The following is a 24505-nucleotide window of genomic DNA, read 5'->3' as shown; positions in this document are numbered from 1 at the left end:
CAGTGATCACAGAAAATGTCTGGAAATAAAGACCAGTCAAGAGGGATGATAAATTTGCGATGCAAGATTCTCAACGAATAATGGAGGGAAATTAATGGAGTAAAAGCTGATTTAGCCTTTGATTCACCTTTGATCAATATCAACATCAAGGTTCACAACAAATATTCATACACAAAAATCTAGTGGAGATATTGTGCGTTTGTTCATGCTCGTTCCCTCGAGTAAAAGCACTCAAATTTTTAGTTATACACAAGGAGTAGCTTTTAATAAGCAGTAATCAAAAGGGTAGATACATGGCAAGTAGGTTGATAGAACGACCGGTGGAACGATGCTCAGGACGATTGCATCTGAAGTTTTTCTTTAATTGACAAGCAGTCAAGTGGCCTTGAATCAGCAAATCAACCCTCTTCTGATTCTGCACATTAATTTGTCTATTAGAAAAATTTAGAAGCATGATAAACATATCTGCCCACCAACTTATTTGGCCTACTCGTTAACATTTCCAAATTGTACATACCATGGATTGCTTCCATGTTGTCTTCCCTGTAAACGCCAAGCGGGGATCCATGGATAGATACAAGCACCTCCCCCGGCTTTGGCAGCCTTCGGGTTTTTGGCGTCATTCCAATAGACAATCTTTGGTTACTTACCTATAGAACGAGAATTAGTTAGCTTATTGTAGAATACACTAAAAGAAAGGCAAACCAGACTTAAGAAACAGTTATCTAAACACATTATTCTTTTCCTAAAAAGATAGAAAACTTTATTGAAACAATTCCCCAAACAACGTTACCAAATGTAAACCATGTTTTTTTAACTACAGCCTTACTAATCTTTGTACTAGGAATTCATCTTTGCAGCTTCCTTCCATGGGATCAAGATTTTCCTCGCTTTTTCTAAATTTTCAATGCGTCAATATATATATATATATATATATATATATATATATTTTTTTTTTTTAATCTATAACTAAAACTTGTAATGATAATAATAACTTGAAATGAAACCAGCACTTCCATCAATCCCTTTGCAATCGAATCACGCTGTAGTATTATTTGTTACGTACAAAATTATACTTCACTGACAAATTATCAATTATTGCCTCCCAATAACCTTTTTGTATCTTTGTCCTGCAATTGATTTTTCACCTCCAGTTGACAACTTTGATCAGATGATAGCAGAGTACATTTAAGAATATGAACAACCTTTATCATGGTATTGATATCCATAGGAACATTTCCACTGAAGACTCAGCTAACATCCAACGTTCCATGACTAGTATTTTCAAATAGCATTCTTTTGTAAAACCAATACCAGTAATAAATATCATTTACAATTTACCGATGAGTATACGAAGTACAAGTCTTATCGAGGTGAGTTTGTGAGCTTCAACTATACCTAACAGGAAAATCGTCTGAACCTATTATAATTGGCTATCAAAAATACTTGCAGGATATTAAATCTTACGTAGCTAAGATGGCCACTGTGTTGAACTCATTTTCTCTAAGCCGTTTACACTATTTATATAGTGGACCTTGTTAGCCACTAAGTCTAGTCTAACCGATGGTCAGCAACAAGATTCCAACTCATTACCAAGACAAAGACATCGTGTATCCAAACTTATTGAAGTTCAATATTAAGCTAGATAATTGTTTATAATTAGTTTATACACACAAGTTCGCTTAGACACCCTTAATTATTTGAAACAAAACATCAATAATTGATTGCAGACACGCTACCACTACAGTAATTCTATTCCTTTGACCCGGCACGTATATGTGCCTAAATAATTTGAGTCAAGAGAATCACCAAATATTGAAAAAATGGCATAACAAACAATTATAGAATATTAACATGAAACGGCTAACTTAATAAGCGATGTGCAAAAACAATGAAGATACGAACCCCAGGAGTTTGGAGAAGGTCTGGCATGCCAAGCACCATGTTATCTGAGGGTTCCTCCAAAGCCTAAAAAGCAAGAATTGTCAATAAATATATCAGTCAATACCAAAGCGTACACGGTTTTATTTCTCATGAAGACGAGTAAGGCATTCTTCCACAAAACAATAACATGAAACAAAAGATATAGACAAACTAAATCATACTTTGTGAGCTCACAAGGTATCACTCATTCTACTGGTCTAAATTTAAGAATTTCTAGCAAACAATTTATGATATCAAATGTAAAATTACTTACGAAGTTCGGAATTTGCAGGCTCTCAACATTGAAAGGATTTGTTTTCACTGCCACCAGTAGAGAAAGAAGATGAGTTACAGCAATGAAACATCACATAAAGGTGTACTTACCAATTAGTTTTACGCATCAAAATCCAAAATCCAAAATCTACAGATACCTGATTTACTGGAAAATTCAAATCCATTAAAAGATCGCATTCCGGCAGAACAGTTGGGGTAAGCTGTGGACAGGCGATGCAGGAGAGAAGCATGTATATCTATTCCATCAGCTGGATTAGTGTGTAATTCATCCTCTGTATTCTTCCATTGCACTTCAATTTCTCCTTGTTCGCCTCGTCTTGAAATGGACAAGCTTGGAAGTTTTTCTTCGAAAAATTGCAATAGAGGAGTTTGCAATTGCTCTTTGTTGAAATACGAACGCAGCAACCGCAATTCAGTAATCAAACGCTCGATTTCCACATCCCGAATGGCACGGATTGCAGTAGCATGCCGTTCAACTAAACATAAACAATGGCGAAAGCAGCGCAACAATTATGTTAAATCCTCGGACAATTTTAACAGAAAATTTTTTCTTCCTTAAATCAAGTTCCGGCTTCCGGAAAAAGAATCGGAATTACTGCGAATTTCAACATACCATCCTCGTCGGAGACCAATGATGCTTGATCCTCACTTTTTAGCTCATTCGCTGATCCATCCTTTGCTTCTCGAACAGGTGAAGGGCTGGACTTCTTAACTGACTTCTTCGCCTTTCGCCTTGCCATTTCAGCAACCAGTCTTTCTAGGCTTTACTGGACTACTCACGTTGCAGCATTCTCAAACGAATCCGCAATTTATCACTAGATTTTCATAAATGAAAATAATACAAAGACTCTCAAACCCTAAATGTTGTGCATAGTGTAATTAATTGAAGTTCGTAGTGGTAATGGCATAAATAAACACAAATGAAAGTCAATAACCTGAATTTCTAACAATTGGTTTCCAAGACTTCAGGAAATCTAACTACCGGAGACAGGAATGAATGGATTAAACTTCGCCGGTGAACTGCTGCGAAATCTCTCTCTCCTCCTTTTCAGCTCCGGCGGAGGGGCAGTGTTGAGATGCGGGGAAGATTGGGCGGGGAAAGAAGCTAGTTTGAAACTGAATAATGCCGCGGACGGTATGAGAATGGCGCGGGTTGGATATTACAGATGTGCCTAAAATGGGCCGTTGAGCCCAGAAAGTGGGGCTAAAATGGGAGAATATTTAAGTCTTTCTTAAACTTTTTAAACCAAGTGTCATTCGACTCAGACCAGGCAGTGGCTACGCCACACCATTTCGCTCATTTTGGCACGCATCCTCAGTAGCTTCGAAAGCAAAGCACCTGAGCCTCGGACTCCCACCAATTTGGCTATCTTTTGAAATTGATGGCTATAAATTCATGGCGAGGTTAAACATTGGGATTGTTTTTCGTCTCTGGATTAATCTTCAATTATGGAAGTTGCTCATGCACCCACTTCTTCTGACTTCTTTGCACATCTCCTGCAAACAAGCGTCAGAATCAGAGACCCATTTGCCGGAAGGTCAGTTCACTCTCAAATAATCAAGAAAGGCCTTCATCTTGGCGTGTACTTGATAAATAATCTTATGACCTTCTATGCTAAAACTGGGTCAGTTAGGGATGCCCACCATGTGTTCGATGAAATGCCCATTAAGTCAACATTCTCATGGAACACTTTGATCTCTGCGTATGCTAAACAGGGCAATTTCGATGCGTCGCGTCGCCTTCTGTATGAAATGCCTGATTGCGACCCCGTTTCTTGGACTGCGATCATCGTGGGTTACAATCAATTGGGTCTATTTGATAATGCGATTGGAATGTTTGCGAAGATGATATCCGAGAGAGTCCCGCCTTCTCAATTCACGGTCAGTAATGTTCTTTCTTCCTGCGCGGCAAATCAAGCTTTGGACATTGGTAGGAAGATTCATTCATTTGTTGTCAAACTCGGACTTGGCAGCCACGCTTCTGTTGCAACTTCCCTGCTGAATATGTACGCAAAATGTGGAGATCCGGTTATAGCGAAAGTTGTTTTTGATAGGATGACGCTGAAGAACATTTCAACGTGGAATGCTTTGATTTCATTGTACATGCAATCTGGGCAGATTAACCTTGCTGCTTCACAGTTCGAGAAAATGCCTGACCGGGATATAGTTTCTTGGAATTCGATGATTTCAGGTTATAATCAGATAGGGTATGATCTTGAAGCACTGAATATCTTCTCGAAGATGTTGTATGAATCTTCTTTAAAGCCAGATAAGTTCACCTTGGCAAGCGTTTTATCAGCTTGTGCCAATCTTGAGAAGCTGAATATTGGAAAACAGATACATGCTTATATTCTAAGAACAGAAACTGAAACTTCTGAAGCAGTTGGCAATGCTTTGATATCAATGTATGCAAAGTCAGGTGGGGTAGAAATAGCTAGACTGATTATTGAGCATAACAGGACTTCAAATCTAAACATTATAGCGTTTACTTCCCTACTGGATGGATATACCAAGCTTGGAGATGTTAAACCAGCCAGAGAGATATTTAACAAATTAAGAGATCGTGATGTGATAGCATGGACAGCCATGATTGTTGGTTATGTGCAAAACGGGTTATGGAACGAAGCGCTGGAACTGTTTCGGTCGATGGTTAACGAAGGCCCTGAGCCGAATAGTTATACCCTGGCGAGCATGCTGAGTGTAAGTTCAAGTTTGGCTAGTTTGGAGCATGGAAAACAAATCCATGCCAGAGCCATAAAAGCAGGAGAATCTTCAACAGCTTCTGTTACTAATGCCTTGATAGCCATGTATGCTAAAGCAGGAAGCATCAATATAGCCAAAAGAGTTTTTGATCTTACCAGCGGGAAGAAGGAAACTGTGTCCTGGACATCAATGATCATGGCTCTGGCGCAGCATGGCTTTGGAGAAGAAGCCATCAGCCTGTTTGAGAGGATGCTCTCAGTTGGTATGAAACCTGACCATATCACTTATGTAGGAGTGCTGTCTGCTTGTACACACGTGGGATTAATAGAACAAGGTCGAAATTACTATAATCTGATGACTGAAGTACATAAAATTGAACCTACTCTAAGTCATTACGCATGTATGATCGATCTTTATGGACGAGCTGGATTGCTTCAAGAAGCATACCAATTCATTGAAAGCATGCCTATAGAGCCAGATAATATAGCTTGGGGATCGCTACTAGCATCTTGTAAGATCCATAAAAATGCAGATTTGGCGAGAGTTGCAGCGGAAAGACTGCTTCATATTGATCCTGGAAACAGCGGCGCATACTCAGCTCTTGCTAATGTATATTCAGCTTGCGGGAAATGGGAAAACGCTGCCAAAACTAGAAAGCTGATGAAGGATAGAGGAGTGAAGAAAGATAAAGGATTTAGTTGGATTCATATTAAGAACAAAGTTCATGCATTTGGAGTTGAAGACGTGATTCATCCACAGAAAGATGAAATCTATAAGTTGATGGATGAGATTTGGGAGGACATCAAAAAGATGGGGTTCATCCCTGACACTGAATCAGTGCTTCATGACCTTGAAGAAGAGGTGAAAGAGCAGATTCTTAGATATCACAGTGAGAAACTTGCTATAGCATTTGGTCTTCTGAGTACACCAGAGAACACTGTGCTGAGGATTATGAAGAACCTTAGAGTTTGTAATGACTGCCATTCTGCTATAAAGTTCATCTCCAAGCTTGTAGGAAGGGAAATCATTGTGAGAGATGCTACTCGATTTCACCATTTTAAGGATGGCGCCTGTTCTTGTCGGGACTATTGGTAGGCGTAATCTTTTAGAGATTTCATCCACGAAAGAATACTAGTTGATATGACAAAAACACACACACCAAGCATGAGAAAACCAGGTACGTTCTTCCTCTGTTGCTCTTTTGAAAGTTTGGTTTCATTTTAGAAATCTGCCTAAATCAGCCATACAACATAAATCCTACCTTGACTGCAGAACATCATCCATTGCTGAAACCAGTAGTGGGTTCATCTCAAAAGATAGCTACCATGGATTTTCATGGTTCATCTCTAAATTCTTAACTAACCTACATGTTTTTCCTTTGAACTTTTAAAATTTGAATCACAGCACGCCTACATTTATTCTACCTTTATATCGAACGGTTATCTGTCATGTTTGATTCATTTTAAAATCATGAGGTCTCATCGGTTGTACAGGAAAGGAAACATTCCTTGTAGGGGTATGGAAATCTCTCCCTTGCTAACGTTTTTTAAAACATAAGTAACAAGTCATAGCAGATAATATCCATTAGCGGTTAGCTTGGCTGTTACAAAAAAAAACAATAAATTTACCATGAAAACTAACCATCTGTAAATTTGAATTAAAATTAAGATCCATAAATTAAAAAGTATATCCCATTCGAGAGGGGAAAATGCATGGAAGTCCCTTCTTTATTATATAACACATCATATTTATGATCTTGTAGGACTATTATTACACATCATCCATGGTTTTGAACCGGAGTTCTCATCCTTCCAAGAAGAACACGGATAATTGGGCCAGGAATGGGCCTGGGTTAGGAAAGGCCCATACCACGGCCTTGCTGCAAATATAAGCTCATTATTATTAATTTATTATCGACGACGTCTTGTTTTTTTTTAAAAAAAAAAATTTATGATTTGAATATGTTTGGTGTGAAGATAGAGTTGTTAAAGTTGGAAGGCATATTAATTAAATTTAAATCATAGTTTAAAAAAAGAGGGGAAAGGGGACGGAGAGGTTACGGAAAAAGACAATTTTGGTTGGAGGAAGGGTGGTATGTAATAAATGAAAAAGGCCGTTGCTGAAAAAGTAAAAAAGGAAAAATGAAAGGACCAAAGGGAAAATTGATGAGAAAAGTTATCCGAACCCACACCTGTCCATTGAGACTCATTGGGCAGCTTAAAACGCGGACTTTTTTACAAGAGTACGACGCTGCCCGATCTGCCCGATACCGGTCTGGAAAATTACGGGCAGTCGGTCTCCAGTAATCGCTCTCGCTTCTCTCACTTCCCACCTCACCCCCTCAGCCCACCCTACCCTTCCCTCCCACCCTTCTCTGAGAGCCGCCGATAATTCTATATCTTCGTTTCTCTGTGTCTTTTCAATCTCGATCGGACGGTCCAGAATGAACGTTGCTTCTTGTGCTTCTTTTCTGTGATTTTAGATCGCGGTACGCCAGATCTACAATCTCACTGCTCTGATCTGTCTTCTCGGTACGCTTTACTCTCAATTCTTTGTTGTTTTCTTCCTGTATCTATATCTGTTTTGTTTCCTCTATTTCAGCTCGATCTCTTCTTGTTTTCTGCTTTTTTGCTTCATCTTGCTTGTTTTCTTCAGTCTGCTAGTGTTTCGAGGTCGTTTGTGGACGATTTAACTGAATTTTCTCTGGTTTATGGTCGTTTTACTATGAACATAGAGTTTAATTTCTCGTATATCTATGGTTTTTTGTCACTTTTGTGCTGGATTTACCGTTGACTTTATGGACTCTGCAATTTTTGCTTCACTGAAAGTCGACGCGTCTTTGCTCTCAAGAGGATGCGTCAGAAATTTTCCTCTGCTCTTTTTTTCCTTTTTATAAAAAAGGTATTTGAATATTACCTAGATGAGCCTTTTTGGATTTATTACCCATGGTCAAACCCCAGGATAGGCGGTAGAAACTACCAAATCAACACGGTAGGAAGCTGGCTGAGAGACTGAGAGACTGAGAGACTGAGAGACAGAATTTCCGGTGGAGTTGGTGTTTTGTCATAATTTTAATTTCTTAACGGCTGTTGAAATTTTTGGGGACAGATCTGACGGCGGCCAGCTCTCTCATCAATTTTTTTTCTTTTTTTCCCTCTTTGCCTTTTGATGCATTCGCAGGAAACAGTCGCCGCGCGAATGGAGATAGCAAATGCTTCAGCAGGTGTCACGCTCCGCGATGGCTCACTCGCACGCGCTAGTGAAGGGTTAGCTGCTTTACTAGCTTCGGCTCTGGTCAACACCCAGCTCCTGGCTCAGGCAAGGCACTTTCTAAAAGTTTTTTAATTACTCTCTCATTTCTAAGTTCAATCAACCCAATTAATAACTTTTTCCCTTTTAAAAGAATTTTTTGGTCCCGTGATATGCCAAGAGTATGCTGGCTGTGTTTTCCATAATGGTGGAAAAATTATGTTCCTATCGGTTTTTACTGGATGGTTTTGGTGTGTTTCCTTTGGAAGTCCGCTGGCTTTGGCCAACTGTTTGATGTTGGCGACTTCGGCTGAGCTTTAAGTCGGTAGAGTAAGCTGTAGCCTGTGTAGAATAGGTGTGAAAATATCCAATAGGCATCCACCCACTGCCACTCCTTCATTTGGCTTAAACTGATCCCCATCGTACGGCTATGATTAGATTATTTGGGTTGATTTTTTATTAAAAAAATGTTTATTTTTTCAAAATTATAATGTAGAGAAAGTTTTATACTGTTTTCTTTTTCTAGGAAAAGTTGGGAGTTCTCGAAATCACTGTAATCACGCGTCTTGGGATTCTTTTGGATTTATCTTTCCCCCTACTCTTTTTCTATTGGGACATCATCTCATTGACCCCACTTGATGGGTTTCGGTGAGGTGTGATCCAAAATTTACGGAAATGCCCTCACACCGACGACTTGAATAACACGCCATACCCTTCTTTTACTTCTACTTCATTTCAGTGGTTGAGGATACACTATTGATGGCTCGCAATTTCATCTTGAATTACAGAATTGCCGCTAGATTTATTCAATTTGATGGGAAATTTCAGTAAACAGTTGAAAGATATGGAGAATCTCCTTTTTGTTGGAATATTTAGCTCTGGACTCGGGCTCGAATTATTCTTGGAGTATTTGTGACTTTTATGAGGATAGTGTTATTAGGAATCAATAGATACGTGGTTTCGAGTGCCCCAAAGAATCATATTTTTGAACCTTCCCATGTCTATTTCTTACTTGATAGTACCCCGCAAGTTGTGATTGGGAGAAGTGTATTCCTTTCCCATCATCCTCCTGCTTTCTGCTTCTTAATGGTGTGGATGCCATTTCTGACATCCAATTGATGTTGCCAATTAAGCTTAGTGGGTATTTCAGACGTTAAAGCTAGTCCTTATGACGTTGGTTGGTGAACAGATTCCGACAAGAAAAGACGGTTTAAAATAAAATATGGTAAAAAATATAAAGTGGAGGAGGTAAAAGTAAAAACAGAGACTGAGACTCAGGGCAGGCCAACAAGATGCTAGGCCCTGGCCAGCAACATGTACGCCTGCCGTTCTATTCATTTCTGTTAACACGCCCCATTGTAGTCTGTTAGAAATTATAAATAATAAATCCTTATCACTACTAGTCATCAAGTTTTAAAATTGTAAAAAGAAACGAACCTGATTAATTGTGTGGTATGACTCGACAATTTGACTTATTAAATCGTATAAACTTGGCTTATAGAAATTTTTTGTCTTGTTTTTAGCATTATTGTTTATTGGTTTCATTAAAATATGTTGCCTACCATGTTGAATTCTTAGTTACAAGGAACTTAGAAATTGATGCTGTCCTTGTATGGTTTCTGTCTGTTTCTCTTGATGGTAACAAACAACCATTTGCAAGTGATACGGTTTATGACATGCTTAACCTCATGAACTATTGTACTCCTTGGAAATATTGTTGCAGGATCCCCTTGGGGCGTTTCTGATCAAACCTGGAATGAAAGGAGACAGTCCCACCCAGTGCCCATCACCCCCACCACTTGATGCTGAAGGTGACGACGATGACGACGATGATGGGGATGGTGACTTAAGTGAAGGTGAAGGTGACGAGGATTTATCATCTGAAGATGGAGATGACTACGCCAATAACCTTAACGACAATAGTAAAAGTAATTCAAAGAAGAATCCCGAGGGCGGAGCTGGTGGGGCAGAAGAGAATGGGGAGGAAGAAGAAGAGTTTGATGGGGAGGAGGATCAAGATGATGATGGGGATGATGATGATGATAACGATGATGGTGACGATGACGACGAAGATGACGACGGTGATGACGATGATGATGGTGGAGAAGACGAGGATGAAGTAGCAGACGAGGATGAAGATGAGGAAGAGGAGGACGAGGATGAAGATGAGGAAGCACTCCAGCCTCCCAAGAAGAGGAAGAAGTAAAATTAGAGAGATGAAAGAAACGAGTTAGACACTTTTCATATGTAGCTTTGTTCCCTGACTTCTGGGTTCTTTTCTTTTTTTAATTTTATTTTAGCTTCTTGAGAACGTTTGTTAGGATGTGTTCCAACTTCCAAATTAGTAATTATGTCTCAACTGAATGATTTTAGAGTACTTCTGAACCTCTTTTTGCTGCGGCAGCGATAAACGGCGATTTGTTCCAATGCTTTAATTAATTTGGCTATTCCACTCCTGTTTATACTTTATATTAAAATAAAAATAAAATAAAAATAAAAATGTCCCTACATCGTGTGTTTTTTTAGTTTTCTTAAAATAACTAAATGGTTTTTTTGTGTGAGAATGGTAAACTAAAGAAGTCCACCCCTAATAGATATTGTCTTGTTTTGGTCCAGTATGTTTTGGCCCATTATATATATTCGTCAATCTCACCACCGTTGAAGTCCACCTCTAATAGATTTCGTCTGTTTTGGTCCGTTACATATTGTCGTCAGCTTTTACGATATGTTTTGGCTCGCATATTACTGTTTTAAATGCATCTGTTAGATAAGGTTTCCACAGTCTTATCAATAAAGTTTCATTCTCGTTTCCAACTGATGTGCGATCTCAACGATAAATTATAAATTTTATGTTATGAATTAAGAGGTGTCTTATTTGAATTAGTCACGGAAGAATTTAGGAAGTGTGATTAAATTGTGATTTGATATATGGAATATGATTGGAGGAGGATAAGTTAGGTCGCAATGGAGAAGGCTGAGGCCATTTTGGGAAGAACGACATTCAACCACTTTCTGGTCTCCACTTGTAAACCCTCTTGCTTTCTTCTTGCTTCACCAAAATTATTCTCTCACAGCTTCTAAATCCTCTGGGGTACCCGCACCAAGGTGGAGACGGCATTTACATGGACACGGGTCATTTCTTCTTCATGTTCTACTAATTCCCTCCACTCTTTCCGCCCATTTTCTGTGTTTCCCGTTTTTTAATTCCCAATGGCGGGTCAACCGTCAGATTCTTCCCCTCTTATTCCACCGCCTCCGATCAGCGACCCCAGTGAGATCGACCTCGAAGCCGGCCAAGGGGAGCAGATACAATGTAGAATTTGCCTCGAGACCGATGGTAATTTGCCGTTCCTTTGTTATTCAGTTTTTTGCTAGGTTTCGACTATTTTTCCGACGATGCTTGATGGGGATTGTTTTCATTTGGGCATGTTCCACATTTTCCTTCTGGGAAATTAACGAAGGCAGCTAATTTTTTTTTTATTTTTTTCCACTTTCTTTATACTGACGTTAATTAGAATGATCATCCAGTCAATTGGCTCAATGCAGCGTTTTAGGCACAGTTCTTTGAACCCTAGAACGACAATATTCTAAATTCAAGGTGTGTTTTCTTATGATCGAAAATGTCTTTCACTACGGTGAAACTTGAAGTTAAATTAGGTTCTTCGATGTTAAAATTTTGTTAAATTGACCGTTTGTAGGGCTGTAACGAGCTATGTTAACCATGGCAGTCCCTTCCCCTCTCCCCCACTTGGCATTTGTACTTTAGAATTCTTTGGAGTTGCCTGTTCATTTAAAGTCTTGTTTAACGGTATGAGATGGCCGTATGACATAGGGATCATTCTGTAGGTGTTTGATCAGGGGACTATTTTAAATTGACCAATGTGCGTGTTTCATTACCTAATCAGGTAGGGATTTTATTGCTCCGTGCAAATGCAAGGGGACATCAAAGTATGTTCATCGAGAATGTCTGGATCATTGGCGGGCTGTGAAGGTATGAATGATATCTGACTTCGTATACTTCTGTAAATTTAACTCAGGCATGTTGGTGTTCTAATGTTGTTGCCTATATTCTTAACTGTAGTGCAAATGCTGTCTAAATATAGTAATAGTGAATTATTATATTCCTGGTTGTAGCTGGCATTTGTACCCGTCTTCTATTAATTAGAATCATACATCCAAGGTGATTGGCAATTGTGTTTGCTCTTAATTGTTACTCCCTCCCTCTCCACTACCCCCAGTCCCCTTGATACCTGTGAATGTTGGTAAAGAAGCAGAAGTTGGTGGGCATTTTCCTAACATCGTTCATTTTGAAATATTGATTGTTGTTGGTAGATCATCTTAATGACTATATTTTGCTCACCTTCATGACCAAGTCCAGCCTTTTCAAGTGATTGTTAATCTACCTTTCATTGTTTAAGAGATTAACTTATATTTTGGCATTATCATCTCTTTTTTCCTTGCAGCAGCATTACTGAAATTTCATTTTTTATCACACGCATAACTACAGTTTAGGGTCATCAACGAAATAAAAAATATTACTACTCTTGGGCGGTATTTCTATCTGCCTATGCCTGTAATATTAGCCTAGTATTTACAGTCACCTTTTTATCTTCTTAGAGTAGTCCTATGCTTATCTAGAAAAATAAAAAAAGGAAATTGCTATAGTCATCATCTAGTTACATTTAATCATCCGTGATTAAAATTGCAGGAAGGGTTTGCTTTTGCTCATTGTACCACATGTAAGGCCCCTTACCATTTGAGAGTACATGCTGTTGCTGACAGGAAATGGCGAACCCTGAAATTTCGATTTTTTGTGACTAGAGACATTGTATTTATATTTTTGGCGGTTCAGCTTGTAAGTTTTATGTTTTCTATTCAATTTGTCGCAAATCAATTTATGTTCTAGCAATTGATTATACTTATGTGTAATATTTATCTTTGTGCAGGTAATTGCTTCTCTGGGATATTTGACGCATTTTGTAGATGGTTTTCAACATTACTGGCTTCGTCTTACTTGGGGTTTTGATAACAAAATTAGTTTTTATTACATATGTGGTAAAATCTCAAAAAACTGATTCAAGATTTGCATGCATAATTTATGTTATAACAGTAGGGCGTAAGCTTGTTTGGCTTCAGGCAGTTTGGCTTAGTCGCCTTGTTTGCTGGTCTGTTTGGAGTGCTTCTGGCTTTGAACTGTTCTCATCAAAAGAACTTTTAGCAGAAGATCTTTGATGACAAAAAATAATCTACTTGTTTAATTCTGACATTTTAAGTATTTTTACTTTAGTCAGAACGAAGTCCCTTTATTCTTTCTTTAATTAGTATTTTAAGAAATGATAAGCTACCAGAAGGGATGTATCTAAAGTTGCAAAAAAATATGATACACAAGAAGAATTGTTGAGAGAGGTTACGTCTGTATAGAGAAGTTAACGGCGAGAGGAAGTATGAGCTGGATGGGTGTTGAGAGTATGGAAAAAAGATTAGTGAGATAAAGTTTGGCGATAGAAGGGAAAGTTCTATTTTTTTCGTGTCATAGAAACTAATGAAAGTGTGAGGGTACAGAACAACAGCTTAAAAGAATGTTCTCATTACATGATCACATGTTTTGATTCATGTTGTTGAACCCCATAAGAAGGAAGTATTGAATGGTTTATGGCCTTTTACTGTAATCATAATAACAGTTATATTTTATCTACTTGAACATCGCCTATAAATTTTATTTCTATGCAGGAGCTTTATTATTTTTTGCATTGCTCGGCTTATCTGGATGCTTCATCACTTGTTATGATCGGAGAGTTAGGAATGATTTGGCTCAGCCATGTAGAGAATTGTGTCTATGTTGTTGCCACCCTGGGTATAAATCTATTGTTTCACAGTTTCTTTTGGCTTTATGTTCAAAATTATTATTTCCTTATCATAAAAATTCTTGTTGAGGAGTTTAGGATCGTTCTTTAAGGTATGACTCTCATGCAGTGATGTTTCTCTAACTCAACTGATTTTTGTCTATTCTGCTTCCCTCCAATTGTAATTGAAAGAATATTGATGAACCATAGTATAGAATATTTGACATTTAGCCAAGCTGGGAATTCGTTCAAGCTTTGTTAGAATAATGACAAAATACCTTGTCCAAGTTCTTTATATCTTTCTCCATCAAATTATAGAGTTTAAATGTTGGAAATGTTTTGCAAAAATAGTTTAGATTATTCAGCATTCTCATGTTTTTTATGTGTTTCTTATATCTTTGCAGACTATGTGCTGACTGTCATTTGCCTGGTACTCTTTGTATGTGGACTGACTGCACCACTTGCTTCGAAAGTTGTGGAAGCATCGCAACCGAATGCGGATGCCTAGGAGGTGCTGGTGAAGCAGGACTGCCATTATTATTTATAATGGCCTTGATTGTTCTTGGTTTGTTCACAGTGATTGGTATCTTCTACAGCGTCTTGGTAGCTACCATGGTTGGACAACGAATATGGCAACGACACTATCACATACTTGCAAAAAGAATGCTTACAAAGGTGAGTTGGCTGATCTCTTTTGAGCTGCGTATGCGCATAACTTTCAATGATGCACTGATCTAGGAGGGTAAATACTTGAATATGGCTTTTTTTTCTATATAATAGACTAACTGTTGAAATAAACAGAACCAACTGGATTTGGGTGAGTTTGAGATATCATTTTGAAAAAGTGTTTTAAAGTGGAGCTTTTATTTTGTAAGCAAAAGTGATTAAACGTTTCATCTAAAAGCTCTTTAAGCGCTTTTTATCTACTTTTAGAAATTTTCAAACTACTTTGATTATCAAAAAAATTAAAAGTGTTCTGCATTGGTCAGAACAAAAGTGCTCTTAAAATTTTTGCTATTCGTCTTCCAAACACGTCCCTCAAAAAAGGAATGCAAAGTCAACATCATTGATGGAGGTGGGTGCCCCCAAGCACATTCATATTCATGAGGTCTGTCGTATTAATCAGTGGGTAGGAAAATGTTGGACATGACCTCCATCTTTTGGGGAAGAAAGGATAACAGGAGTGTGGGGGACACTAATGGTTCAATATCAAATACTATATTCTGATGGTTGGTTTGTTTATGAGTATGCTGTTTTCTTCTTTTTAGGTCCAACCATTTCAGGGTTGGTGATTGAACATCTACCTTTCGATTATAATAATTGATTTCTTATCCACTGTGGTCTTGACTGTGTTTGGGACCATAAATTCTCGTTTCTTAATATGTTCTGATTCCTCTCAGGAATATGTTGTGGAAGATGTAGATGGGGAGATGACAGGATCTGAGTGGTTACCTCCACCACTTCCAGCTGAGCACGTTCAACAACTGAAAACTCTTGGCCTTTTATGAAATGAAATGGGTCACTCTTCATATTCCCCCCGGAAGAGTATATCTGTTCAAGCCTGAACTGACCACAATGCTTTTGCTTCTCACTTGCAGATCTTTAATTCGGACCAAGAAAGTCCCATACGTATACACATAATACTTGGCCTCTGCATTTCGTCTGTATGGTTAGACTGCCTAGTTTTTATCTTTTCAGTGTGAGAAAATGGCAACGAATTTGAATACCCACAGTGAAAACTGACAGTCTAAAGCTATATTAAAGTGTTTTTGTGAATTGACTGCTCTTTTACTTCCTTTTTCCTCTTTGTTTGAAATAATTCAGGGAAAAAAAAAGGGACATTTTTCTTGTTTTTCATTTTTTTTTTAAACAATAATTTCGTTTGATTTTAAGTATGAGATGTTAGATGAACACGCTCTCCATGATGGTATGATATTGTCCACTTTTAATATAAGCTCTCATGACTTTGGTATGATATTGTCCACTTTTAATATAAGCTCTCATGACTTTGGTATGATATTGTCCACTTTTAATATAAGCTCTCATGACTTTGTTTGAGTAAAAAAAAAGACCTCATACCAATGGAGAGAGTATTCTTTAATTAAAATTAGCTGAGACTTTGATAAAGAGGAGATTTTTTTTCTTGTAGAAATATTTTTTATATAAAAGTATAATTTAGTTCTAAAACTTTACTAAAAATGGTTACGAATTAAAAGTAATTATTGAAATTTCTGTATAATTTATGACAGCCTTGTCATTATTATCATTATCATCATGAATTTAGAAGACTAAAACTACATTAAGTTATTATACTATATTTAATATAAAAATAACGAAACAAAATACGTGGACTGCCACCGACCGCTGCATGTAAACAGCCTGTGATATGGTGCCACGTCTTCTGAACACGAATTAATTATCAATCAATTTTATTATTATTGTTTAAGACGAATAGTAATTAGACACGTATTACTTACATACATCTGACGTGTTAAGCATTGTCAGTGATGTGGTTTTGGTTTTGAGATCAAAACCATTTGCTGAGTTCGGCGGTTTTGATTCTCAGAAACCACTTTCTTTTTGCCATTAATTCCTATACCAATAACAAGAAAACGGGTCCCTAAAGTACCACAGAAAAAGGAATAACCACATGCTTCTATATGAATTTTCCTTTTTTAAATTTAATTTTATATTTATTTATTTTTATATTAAAATACGTAAATATTTTCTAGAATTTGATGTCTAATATGTCAATTATATATAATTTAATTAAGAATTGGTATATGTATATTTCACCAAAATCCCAAACTTTGTCATCAAGAAATCCTTTATTTTGTAGTATCCGAAAGACCCTTCAATAAAATATACAAATCTATTCATCCATAGAAAAGTGAAAGCAAAATGCCCAAGAAACCAGACTCAGTCACCAGTCCACCTTTTTCATACACTACACCGACTTGTCAGCCTTATCCATAATCATCCCCCGATTTGAATATAAATTATCTCCTCCCACGAAGAGGGCCACATCAAAATCAAGAGCGAGGTTCGAAAATCATAGCCATGGCGGATATTGCAATTCTTGTTGCAGAGGAGTACGAGAGAAGGATGAAGAATCCAAGGCAAGAGAAGGAGACGCAAAAGCTTCAAGATTTGGGTTCTTGGGTTTCCATCTCTGCAACTGCTTCGGCGATTAGGATGAAGAAGATGATGGAAATAGCAAAACAAAATGCTGAGATGTCGGAATTCAAATGGGTTTTCAACCCCAAATCCCAAATTGGCCGAGCCGCTTCCACCGGGTTCTTCTCCGCCTGAGTTCCTTCCGGCCATTATGTTACATATATATATATATATATATGTATATACTGTAATTCTTTCTCGTCTCGTCTGTCTGTCTGATTTGTACAGTGTTCGTAATCTTATTACACTCTGGAAATGCTTTTGGATTTGGATTAGCCATTTGAATGTTGGAAGAAAGAAGATCGATGATTTGGATTTCAAGAAATCGTCAAAAGTTCATAAGGATGCTTTCTGAATCTGCTATGGTGCATTCACGAGTCGCTGTCCTTTTTTTTTTTTTTTTTTTTTTTTTTTGTGGGGAATTGAATCGATTATGATTTGATTGAATACTATAGTAACAGTTCAATTCTACAATCTTTTTGAATTAAAAGTGTAAATCAAATCAAATCGTTCAAAAGTTTCTTACGGTGACAAAATATCATAATATCTCCAGATATTTATATTTCCACAATCTCCACATTTCTATTGTTATCAATAAATTTAAATGGGTCACAAAGTATCTGCAACTAATTGCAAAAGTGTACTCCCACAAAAATTACAATCATAACAATCGACTATTTTCTTAGAACTTTTCAGTTATTTACTGTACAAAAAAATAACGGTTAATCTTTATATTCATGAACTGTATAATCATATAAATGTTAGACCATCCAGAATGTCCCTTATTTTCGGCCCCAAACCAAGCTTACAGATAATTGTTGCCGGCAGCTGTCACAACATAGAATGATAGGCATGTTATAAAAGATTCCTTATGATTTTAAAATCCAACGGATATAACAGCTATCAATCAAATCATCAAATCATCAAATCAATTCTATCTTCATCAGATAATCTAACACAAATTAATCTCAAAATAAACGAGTATAATTCAAAGCACCAAGAACATAATGCTAAAGTCCAGCAGCCCTGGTTACCGCTAATTTTCAAATGGGATCAGTTGCATCTAACCAAACTCATGGCCAGAACAGATGCGCTCTTTTGGTTTGGTACTATTACTCAACAATCTGGTATTAAATGTCGAATCTTTTACAATTACCTTTCCCTGCACCACCAGGTCTAGCCTGCTCCCTTTCAACTTATTGCAAGTGCCCGACGTACAGAATATTTAGGAGAGGAAATTTTTCGAACTTATTCTCAGGAACAGTCCTAAAGACAGTGGGAAGGTATTTGGGTTCACCATATAAAACTTGATTCTGAGAATGCTAAAGTTGTTATTCCTTGAACTACGCTATAACCTTAATAATACAAGTCACCTGACCCAATCATGGTTCTTGAAAATTGTTTCATCAGACCAGGCTGCTAATTAAGCATGTCCTCAATTTCCCTCATCTTTTGATGGGTGTTCAAGAGTTGGAGTAGGATTGAAGAAAATGGGCAACAGAAACACATAAGATTGGGGCTTAACTACAGAGAAGATGAGCTAAATCAGTTTGTTACAGCCTACAAACAGAGCCTTTGGTCCTCCTCCTACCATCTCCACCTAAACCCCCATGGAAACATCAAGGGAAAACCAACAAATTTTGCTTTTTCTTTCAACTTATGTTCTTAATAAATGCCGTCAAGTACCATTCTAGTTACCCTGTAAAAGCCCCATAAATTAGACCACCAACTCGCATCTACTATAATTATAAGTCGCATAATATCCCCTGGCCCTACGAGACAATAAGCCTCCTTCAAATGACACTAAGGGATCATCTAACTAACATCTTCAATTTTGTTAAAGATCCTTCGGATTAGCCCAAGTAAACTTCCGGATGGATAAAAGATGCTATGCTTTGGATGATTCTAGAGCAGATTTCAGTGTCTTATTGGGAACAAAGGTCCCCCCCCCCCCCCCCCAAAAAAAAAATCAAGTAAATTGGCTGTCCCCAGAATTAATGATATTCGTTGACGAATAACCAGGAAGAGTAGGAAGCAATCATGCAAACGAAGTATCAAACAGTTGGCTTGCGTAATTGCAAGAGAAGCATACACGATTTATCGCGATCTGGCTCCTGATCAATCGAACCAGAAACGAGCTGTTCCCTAACGCTATTGTTCGTCAGTGAAAGGAGAAAACAATATTTCCTAGTTAATACAGAAAATCAAGATTCTATGCTATTTGATTCTATTCTGTGATGAACAAAATGAAATTGGTATTTCGCCCTAGAAAAACCTATATATACTGTTACCATGTAATGCCGATAACAAAAAGATGAGCTCCTCGTCGCTGCCGTCGTACTCTACACGGTCTCGCAGCCTGCGGTAACCGGCGACGATATCGTCCGGCAAAACCTTACACCGGCAAAGCGGACAGGTAGCAAAAAAGAGTTTCAACCAATTATCTAGGCAATCCTTGTGAAAAGTATGGTTGCATTGCAATTTCCGTACCATCTCCCCTTCCTCAAATTCAGAGAGGCAAACGGCGCACTGATCGTCCGAACTCGAGGTAACTTTCTTGGAGAATCGGATGGTCGGATTCTTCTCCTCGATCAATTTCAAAAACTGCGCCGTCGTAATTACGCGCTTGTCGGCGTTAGGTCTCAAACCGAAGATGGTGCGAATGAGAGTAACGCATTCGAGAAGTAAAAGGGTGATGAAGACTGCGGTCATTGTGTGGAGGTGGGAGAAGAACTCGGAGAGAGCTCCCATGGCTTCGGGATGGAAATTGGCGGATAGTTTCCACTGATTCAATTCTTTTAATTTTATAATCTTTCGGAAAAAAATCGTCCCTGCATTACTTTCTTTTTATTTTCTTTCTTTTTCTTTTTTTAAAATATTCACTCCCGTAATTACAGAATTTCTCCAACCAACCTCGGTTCCATACACGTGGATTTGCTAAAACCGTGTTTTCTAGATAAGCCCGGATGTTTTTTTTTTTTTTTTTTTTTTTCCTTTTCTTTTCTATTTTTAATATTTTTGAAATCGAACTCGTTAAATTAAAACCGTTGGGTTAATATCAAAGTCACTATCCATATCGTCACTATCATTAATATAATCCTTTCCATATGTTACCGTCACAACAAATGTATAATTGTAGTATTGAAAGACTCAATTATGTTTTTATAAATTTTTAAAACATAACTATATTGTGTGCATTAAAAACTAAGTCAATACATATGTACACAAACGTTGTTCTCTAATTTAAGTATAACTCAATAAATTAAAGATTAATTACCATTTAAAAGATCGTACGAAAATAACATAAAGTCAACTAGTTTAGGTTCATAGGGCTCAAGCCTCCTCACCTGCCTCTCAAATTGACCTTTGACCAAATGGCGCACGTGTTCCACTTAATTTCTAGCCCCTATTAGAATTCAATTTTCTCTAAGTTTTAATTAACTTTTATTAATATAGTTAACCAGCACACTCCAATCGGCTCCAGACACATTTGAAATTTTGATTAAGACATATATAGGACAACAGGACATACACATATACGTGTAACGCTCATTGCAGTGTTTAGATACATTGCATACATAGAATTTGTCATGATTTAAAATATTAATATTTGATTTATTATAGTAAGTTATTATATCCGGACTAAAACATACGAAAATTTCTGTCCACAATATTAAAAAAAAAAAAAAAAAAAAAAAAAAAAAAAAGAAAAGAAAAAAACATATCTGTAGTCTGTCATTCCCAGAATATGGACATTCAAATCATGATTTCTTCCAAAAACTAGTAACAAGATTCCATTTATATCATTTAATAATATTTTTTACTTTTTTTATTTTTATTTTGTTCATGTAAGCAAGTCAGCCCTAACTTTTAGAGCTTTCATTAAATAAAATTAAATGTAATGACTTGTCATTTTTCACCAAAAAATAGATGGAATAAAAAATAAAAATAAAAATAAAAATAAAAATAAAAATATGACTTTTGGTGTCGGAGGCTACTATGTTTTTATTAACTAGACTACTTAAAAATCTTTTAAAAAAGAGACACTCATATTAATAAAAATAATTGTTACGCGAGTATTCTTTGTTTATAAATTCATAATCATTCCCTAAACTAGCCGATGTACCTCCTCTCGAACAAAGTGAGGAGGCTCGACTCCTTTTCTTTTGGAGACCTTTGTTCGACATTTGAGGATTTACCAATCTATTGGCACGACTAAGTTTAGGGCATGACTCTGATACCATGTTAGATGAACACGACTCTTTACAATAAGCTCTTATGGTTTTGCTTTGAGCTTTCGAAAATGCCTTAGACTAGTGGAGAGAGTATTATTTGTTTATAGATTCATCATTTCCTAAATTAGCAGTCTAATATGATATTAATTTTTGTATTTAATAATTATTACGCCATGGGTGTGAAATAAACATCCTGATTTTATTCTCGACAGCTGTTCTAAAACAATTGAAATTATTAGCTTATTTTATTTATTATTGGTATTGTGGGCCGACAAAATGGACTGAGACAGGATCCATCGGACTCATTCGATGGTCCACAACAACACGTCGGCCCATCTAACCGAAATTACCATTTCCGTCAGACGACAGCGTTTGAAAATTTGACCATTCAAACGCCACGTGGAGTACATTCATTGGAGGGTTTGGGCGGAAGAGGGGGTAGAGAAAATGGGTTTAAACCTAACCTAATCTTTACCATATATTGTTGAATAGAAAATCAAAGGCGGCGACAAACAGTAAGAGCAAAAGGAAGAAAAAGGCAGACAACCCAATCTCATTCCCGATCTGTCTTAGCTTAATGCAAATTCCGTACTCCGTAACACTGGCGTACGTCCCTTTGATTATATTGTTTCAAATATCAATCAGTACATTAATAAAATGAAACCATATCTAATTTCATATAAATTAACAAGATCCGGACATCAATTATTAAACCCCTCGCCACAATTTGAGTGGGACTTCCACCTTTTTTTTTATTTAAGTGCAAATGTAATAATGACAAATCAAATAATTTCAAGATCTTTTTTTTATTTTTTATTTTTAAAAAGGGTATCTTCACGTTCCACGATTCAGATTGTGACCACCGAGTCTTATCTCCCCCGGATCTAATTTCCTTATTAAAAAACACATAGGCTTCACTTTTTAAGTACCCGCCACTTACCAACTGACACGTCAGCACAGCTTTGCCTCGCCCTCTATTATAATATATTTTTTGCTGACGTGGCGATCTCATAATCAGCATTCTGTGAGTGGCCGCACCAAATGGAAACCTTTTTTTTTCTTTTTAATTATATTTTTTCACTTTTTTTTTTTAAGTGTCCCAAGAGCTTGGGGTTTTCCCACCGTTTTTCTCCGTCTATCTGTGTACTTCTAAAACCATCTGGTAAACGGTAAACGGTGGTTAGTTGTCTGTCTCTCAACCGTTTTCTCCGCGTTGAAATTAAAAAATTCCATCATTATGCATCTAATAATTGATTATTCTACTCTACATTTCTTCTTTTCTTTATTCTTTCCTATTTTTTTAATCTATTATTACTTGATTTCGTCATTATGATCAATTTTTTAAAATTACATAATATAATTAAAACCTACTATACTTAATCGATGATATTATACTCGAATTAATGAATTTCATCTTTAAATTGGGTTAAATTGTAAAATTTTATTTATTTTCTTTTAAATATAAAAAAACAACCGAAATTGAAAAGTCAAATATATGTCTAACATTATAAATTGTACTATGAATTAGATTTATATAGTTTGAACTTAGTTTTAATTTAGTCTTTCGCGAATACGACATATAAATAAATAAATAAATATATATTATATATATATATATTCAATTATAAACTAAATATGGTATTTTAGAAATATACAGTTTTATTTTGGTCCAATCCAAATGAGGTACACGGATTGGGGGGTTATCTGACCCCTAAGCTAGGGGGCAAGGAAACGCGTAGGCCTCAACCGAACAAGTTTCCCACTATAAATACGGGACGGGTTTTGAAACCCACCAATTAAGCAAAGAAAAAGAGAGAGCCCATAGAATTGTGGACACTCATTCTGATTCATTCGATTTCCCCTGTTAAAACCATGTCCTCCATGGGAGCTGCCTGCGCTAGGGTTTACGTAATGAGGAAGAAAACAGAGGAGAAACTGAAGAGGATGGAGCAGGAGAGAGCTGGCAGGTTAGAAGACACCGTCAAACCTCCAAAATCCGCCCATCACCACGGCGGCGGCATCGCCGGAAACGCCTGTAAGAAAGTCCATCCCGATACCATATTCGCGGTTTCCGCGAACTCTAATTCCTGAAAAATAAAGGAATTTTATGCGATTTTTAGCTTTCCTTTCTTTGTCCACCCCGACTTATAGGGTTGTGTAAATCTTGGATCTTGGTTTGGTGGTGTGTATGTGGCCAGAAATGAAAGAGTAATGAAGTAGAAATTATGGCTTCTTTTTGCCCTTCTTCCATACAAGAAATCAAAATGATTCTGAAAATTTCTGAACATTATTATTTTGTTTCAGCAATGAAAAGTAAGGGGAGGAGGGTAAAGATGTAAATACTCTGATAAATCTAGTTGTCAGTTTAGATGGTGTCCCAAACCAAACCAAACCAAACAAAACAACATAGTCATGGCTTCTGATAAGACCAACAAACATGGAAAAATTATGTTTTGGATAAATTGTAGCTTATTAGGCAAACACCCATGGTTGCCTTGTCCATGCTGCAAGAAAGTGGATGCAACCAAATGGAAATTTCTTCTTTACTTGCTATAGCTCACAAACAAGACGCACCCTCCCTCCCAAGGAAAAAAGGAATCCTCTTTAATTGGGCTGGGCCAGGGAGGTCCATTTTTTCCTCCTTTTACGGGATTTTTTTTTTTTTTTTTTTTTTTTTTTTTTTTTTTTTTTTTTTTAAATTCATTTCATTCATATTTTGTCTACGAAAGAGATGTAAAAAAAAATGTCAGTTAACGAGATGGTGGCTTCTCTTCGTTCTCTTACGCACCTACATAACGAGATAATATCTGTTAATGGTAGATTTGAATTGTTATACAGCGTGACAACGTAAAGCTTGAAAATTAATGAAAATCACGAACCAGTGCGACGTAAATTGTGAAGAGGATCTTTGCATTTACTTATGAAAAATAAAAATAAAAAGTGTTAGGTAAATGAAGTATTTAAAAATACTCAGTAAGTTATCTCACTATTAAGTTGAAAATACAATCACATACAACATATATCTTGACATGAATTCATTACTGTTTTTAGACTTTATTTTCATTTCGATCGTGGTTAGAT

The 24505-nt window shown here is 36.9% G+C and overlaps 6 protein-coding genes across 9 annotated transcripts; 4 read left to right on the top strand and 2 right to left on the bottom strand.

The window, feature by feature from the left end:
- Positions 1–95: 95 nt before the first annotated feature.
- LOC111803645 (uncharacterized) lies at positions 96–3348 on the bottom strand. The gene is made up of 7 exons (XM_023688153.2): positions 3153–3348; positions 2831–3032; positions 2355–2693; positions 2198–2244; positions 1906–1968; positions 518–650; positions 96–415 (listed from the first exon to the last, which is right to left on the bottom strand). Exons 2-7 carry the CDS (start codon positions 2955–2957, stop codon positions 399–401), a joined length of 726 nt encoding a protein of 241 aa, XP_023543921.2. The 5' UTR covers positions 2958–3032; positions 3153–3348; the 3' UTR covers positions 96–398.
- A 113-nt stretch (positions 3349–3461) lies between these two features.
- On the top strand, positions 3462–7290 carry LOC111803641 (pentatricopeptide (PPR) repeat-containing protein). Of its 3 annotated transcripts, XM_087127513.1 has the most exons (3): positions 3463–3755; positions 3934–6097; positions 6683–7290. In XM_087127513.1, the coding sequence occupies exon 2, from the start codon at positions 3970–3972 to the stop codon at positions 6013–6015; it is 2046 nt and encodes a 681-aa protein (XP_086983639.1). In that variant the 5' UTR covers positions 3463–3755; positions 3934–3969; the 3' UTR covers positions 6016–6097; positions 6683–7290. The 3 variants fall into 3 exon arrangements, with proteins under 3 accessions (XP_023543916.2, XP_023543917.2, XP_086983639.1); XM_023688148.2 differs by having other exon boundaries at positions 3462–6097; XM_023688149.2 differs by lacking the exon at positions 6683–7290 and adding an exon at positions 6193–6676 and having other exon boundaries at positions 3462–6097.
- On the top strand, positions 7283–10546 carry LOC111803646 (uncharacterized). 2 transcript variants are annotated; one of them, XM_023688156.2, is made up of 4 exons: positions 7283–7451; positions 7881–7966; positions 8101–8238; positions 9893–10546. In XM_023688156.2, the coding sequence occupies exons 3-4, from the start codon at positions 8119–8121 to the stop codon at positions 10373–10375; spliced, it is 603 nt and encodes a 200-aa protein (XP_023543924.1). In that variant the 5' UTR covers positions 7283–7451; positions 7881–7966; positions 8101–8118; the 3' UTR covers positions 10376–10546. The 2 variants fall into 2 exon arrangements, with proteins under 2 accessions (XP_023543924.1, XP_023543922.1); XM_023688154.2 differs by lacking the exon at positions 7881–7966 and having other exon boundaries at positions 7287–7451.
- A 588-nt stretch (positions 10547–11134) lies between these two features.
- On the top strand, positions 11135–15788 carry LOC111803644 (RING/FYVE/PHD zinc finger superfamily protein). The gene is made up of 7 exons (XM_023688152.2): positions 11135–11506; positions 12075–12160; positions 12878–13024; positions 13116–13224; positions 13900–14023; positions 14417–14687; positions 15413–15788. The coding sequence occupies exons 1-7, from the start codon at positions 11380–11382 to the stop codon at positions 15518–15520; spliced, it is 972 nt and encodes a 323-aa protein (XP_023543920.1). The 5' UTR covers positions 11135–11379; the 3' UTR covers positions 15521–15788.
- A 1155-nt stretch (positions 15789–16943) lies between these two features.
- Positions 16944–17468, top strand: LOC147790466 (uncharacterized). The gene has a single exon (XM_087127310.1). The coding sequence runs from the start codon at positions 17073–17075 to the stop codon at positions 17322–17324; it is 252 nt and encodes an 83-aa protein (XP_086983436.1). The 5' UTR covers positions 16944–17072; the 3' UTR covers positions 17325–17468.
- A 150-nt stretch (positions 17469–17618) lies between these two features.
- On the bottom strand, positions 17619–20038 carry LOC111803647 (E3 ubiquitin-protein ligase RHA2B). Its single transcript, XM_023688157.2, has 2 exons — positions 19481–20038; positions 17619–18017 (listed from the first exon to the last, which is right to left on the bottom strand). Exons 1-2 carry the CDS (start codon positions 19938–19940, stop codon positions 17995–17997), a joined length of 483 nt encoding a protein of 160 aa, XP_023543925.1. The 5' UTR covers positions 19941–20038; the 3' UTR covers positions 17619–17994.
- Between the last annotated feature and the right edge of the window lie 4467 nt (positions 20039–24505).

Source organism: Cucurbita pepo, chromosome 10, assembly GCF_057944985.1.
Source record: "Cucurbita pepo subsp. pepo isolate OVF chromosome 10, ASM5794498v1, whole genome shotgun sequence".
NCBI lineage: Eukaryota > Viridiplantae > Streptophyta > Magnoliopsida > Cucurbitales > Cucurbitaceae > Cucurbita > Cucurbita pepo.
Note: the sequence above shows the minus strand (reverse complement) of the source record. Positions and strands in the feature narration are given on the sequence as shown.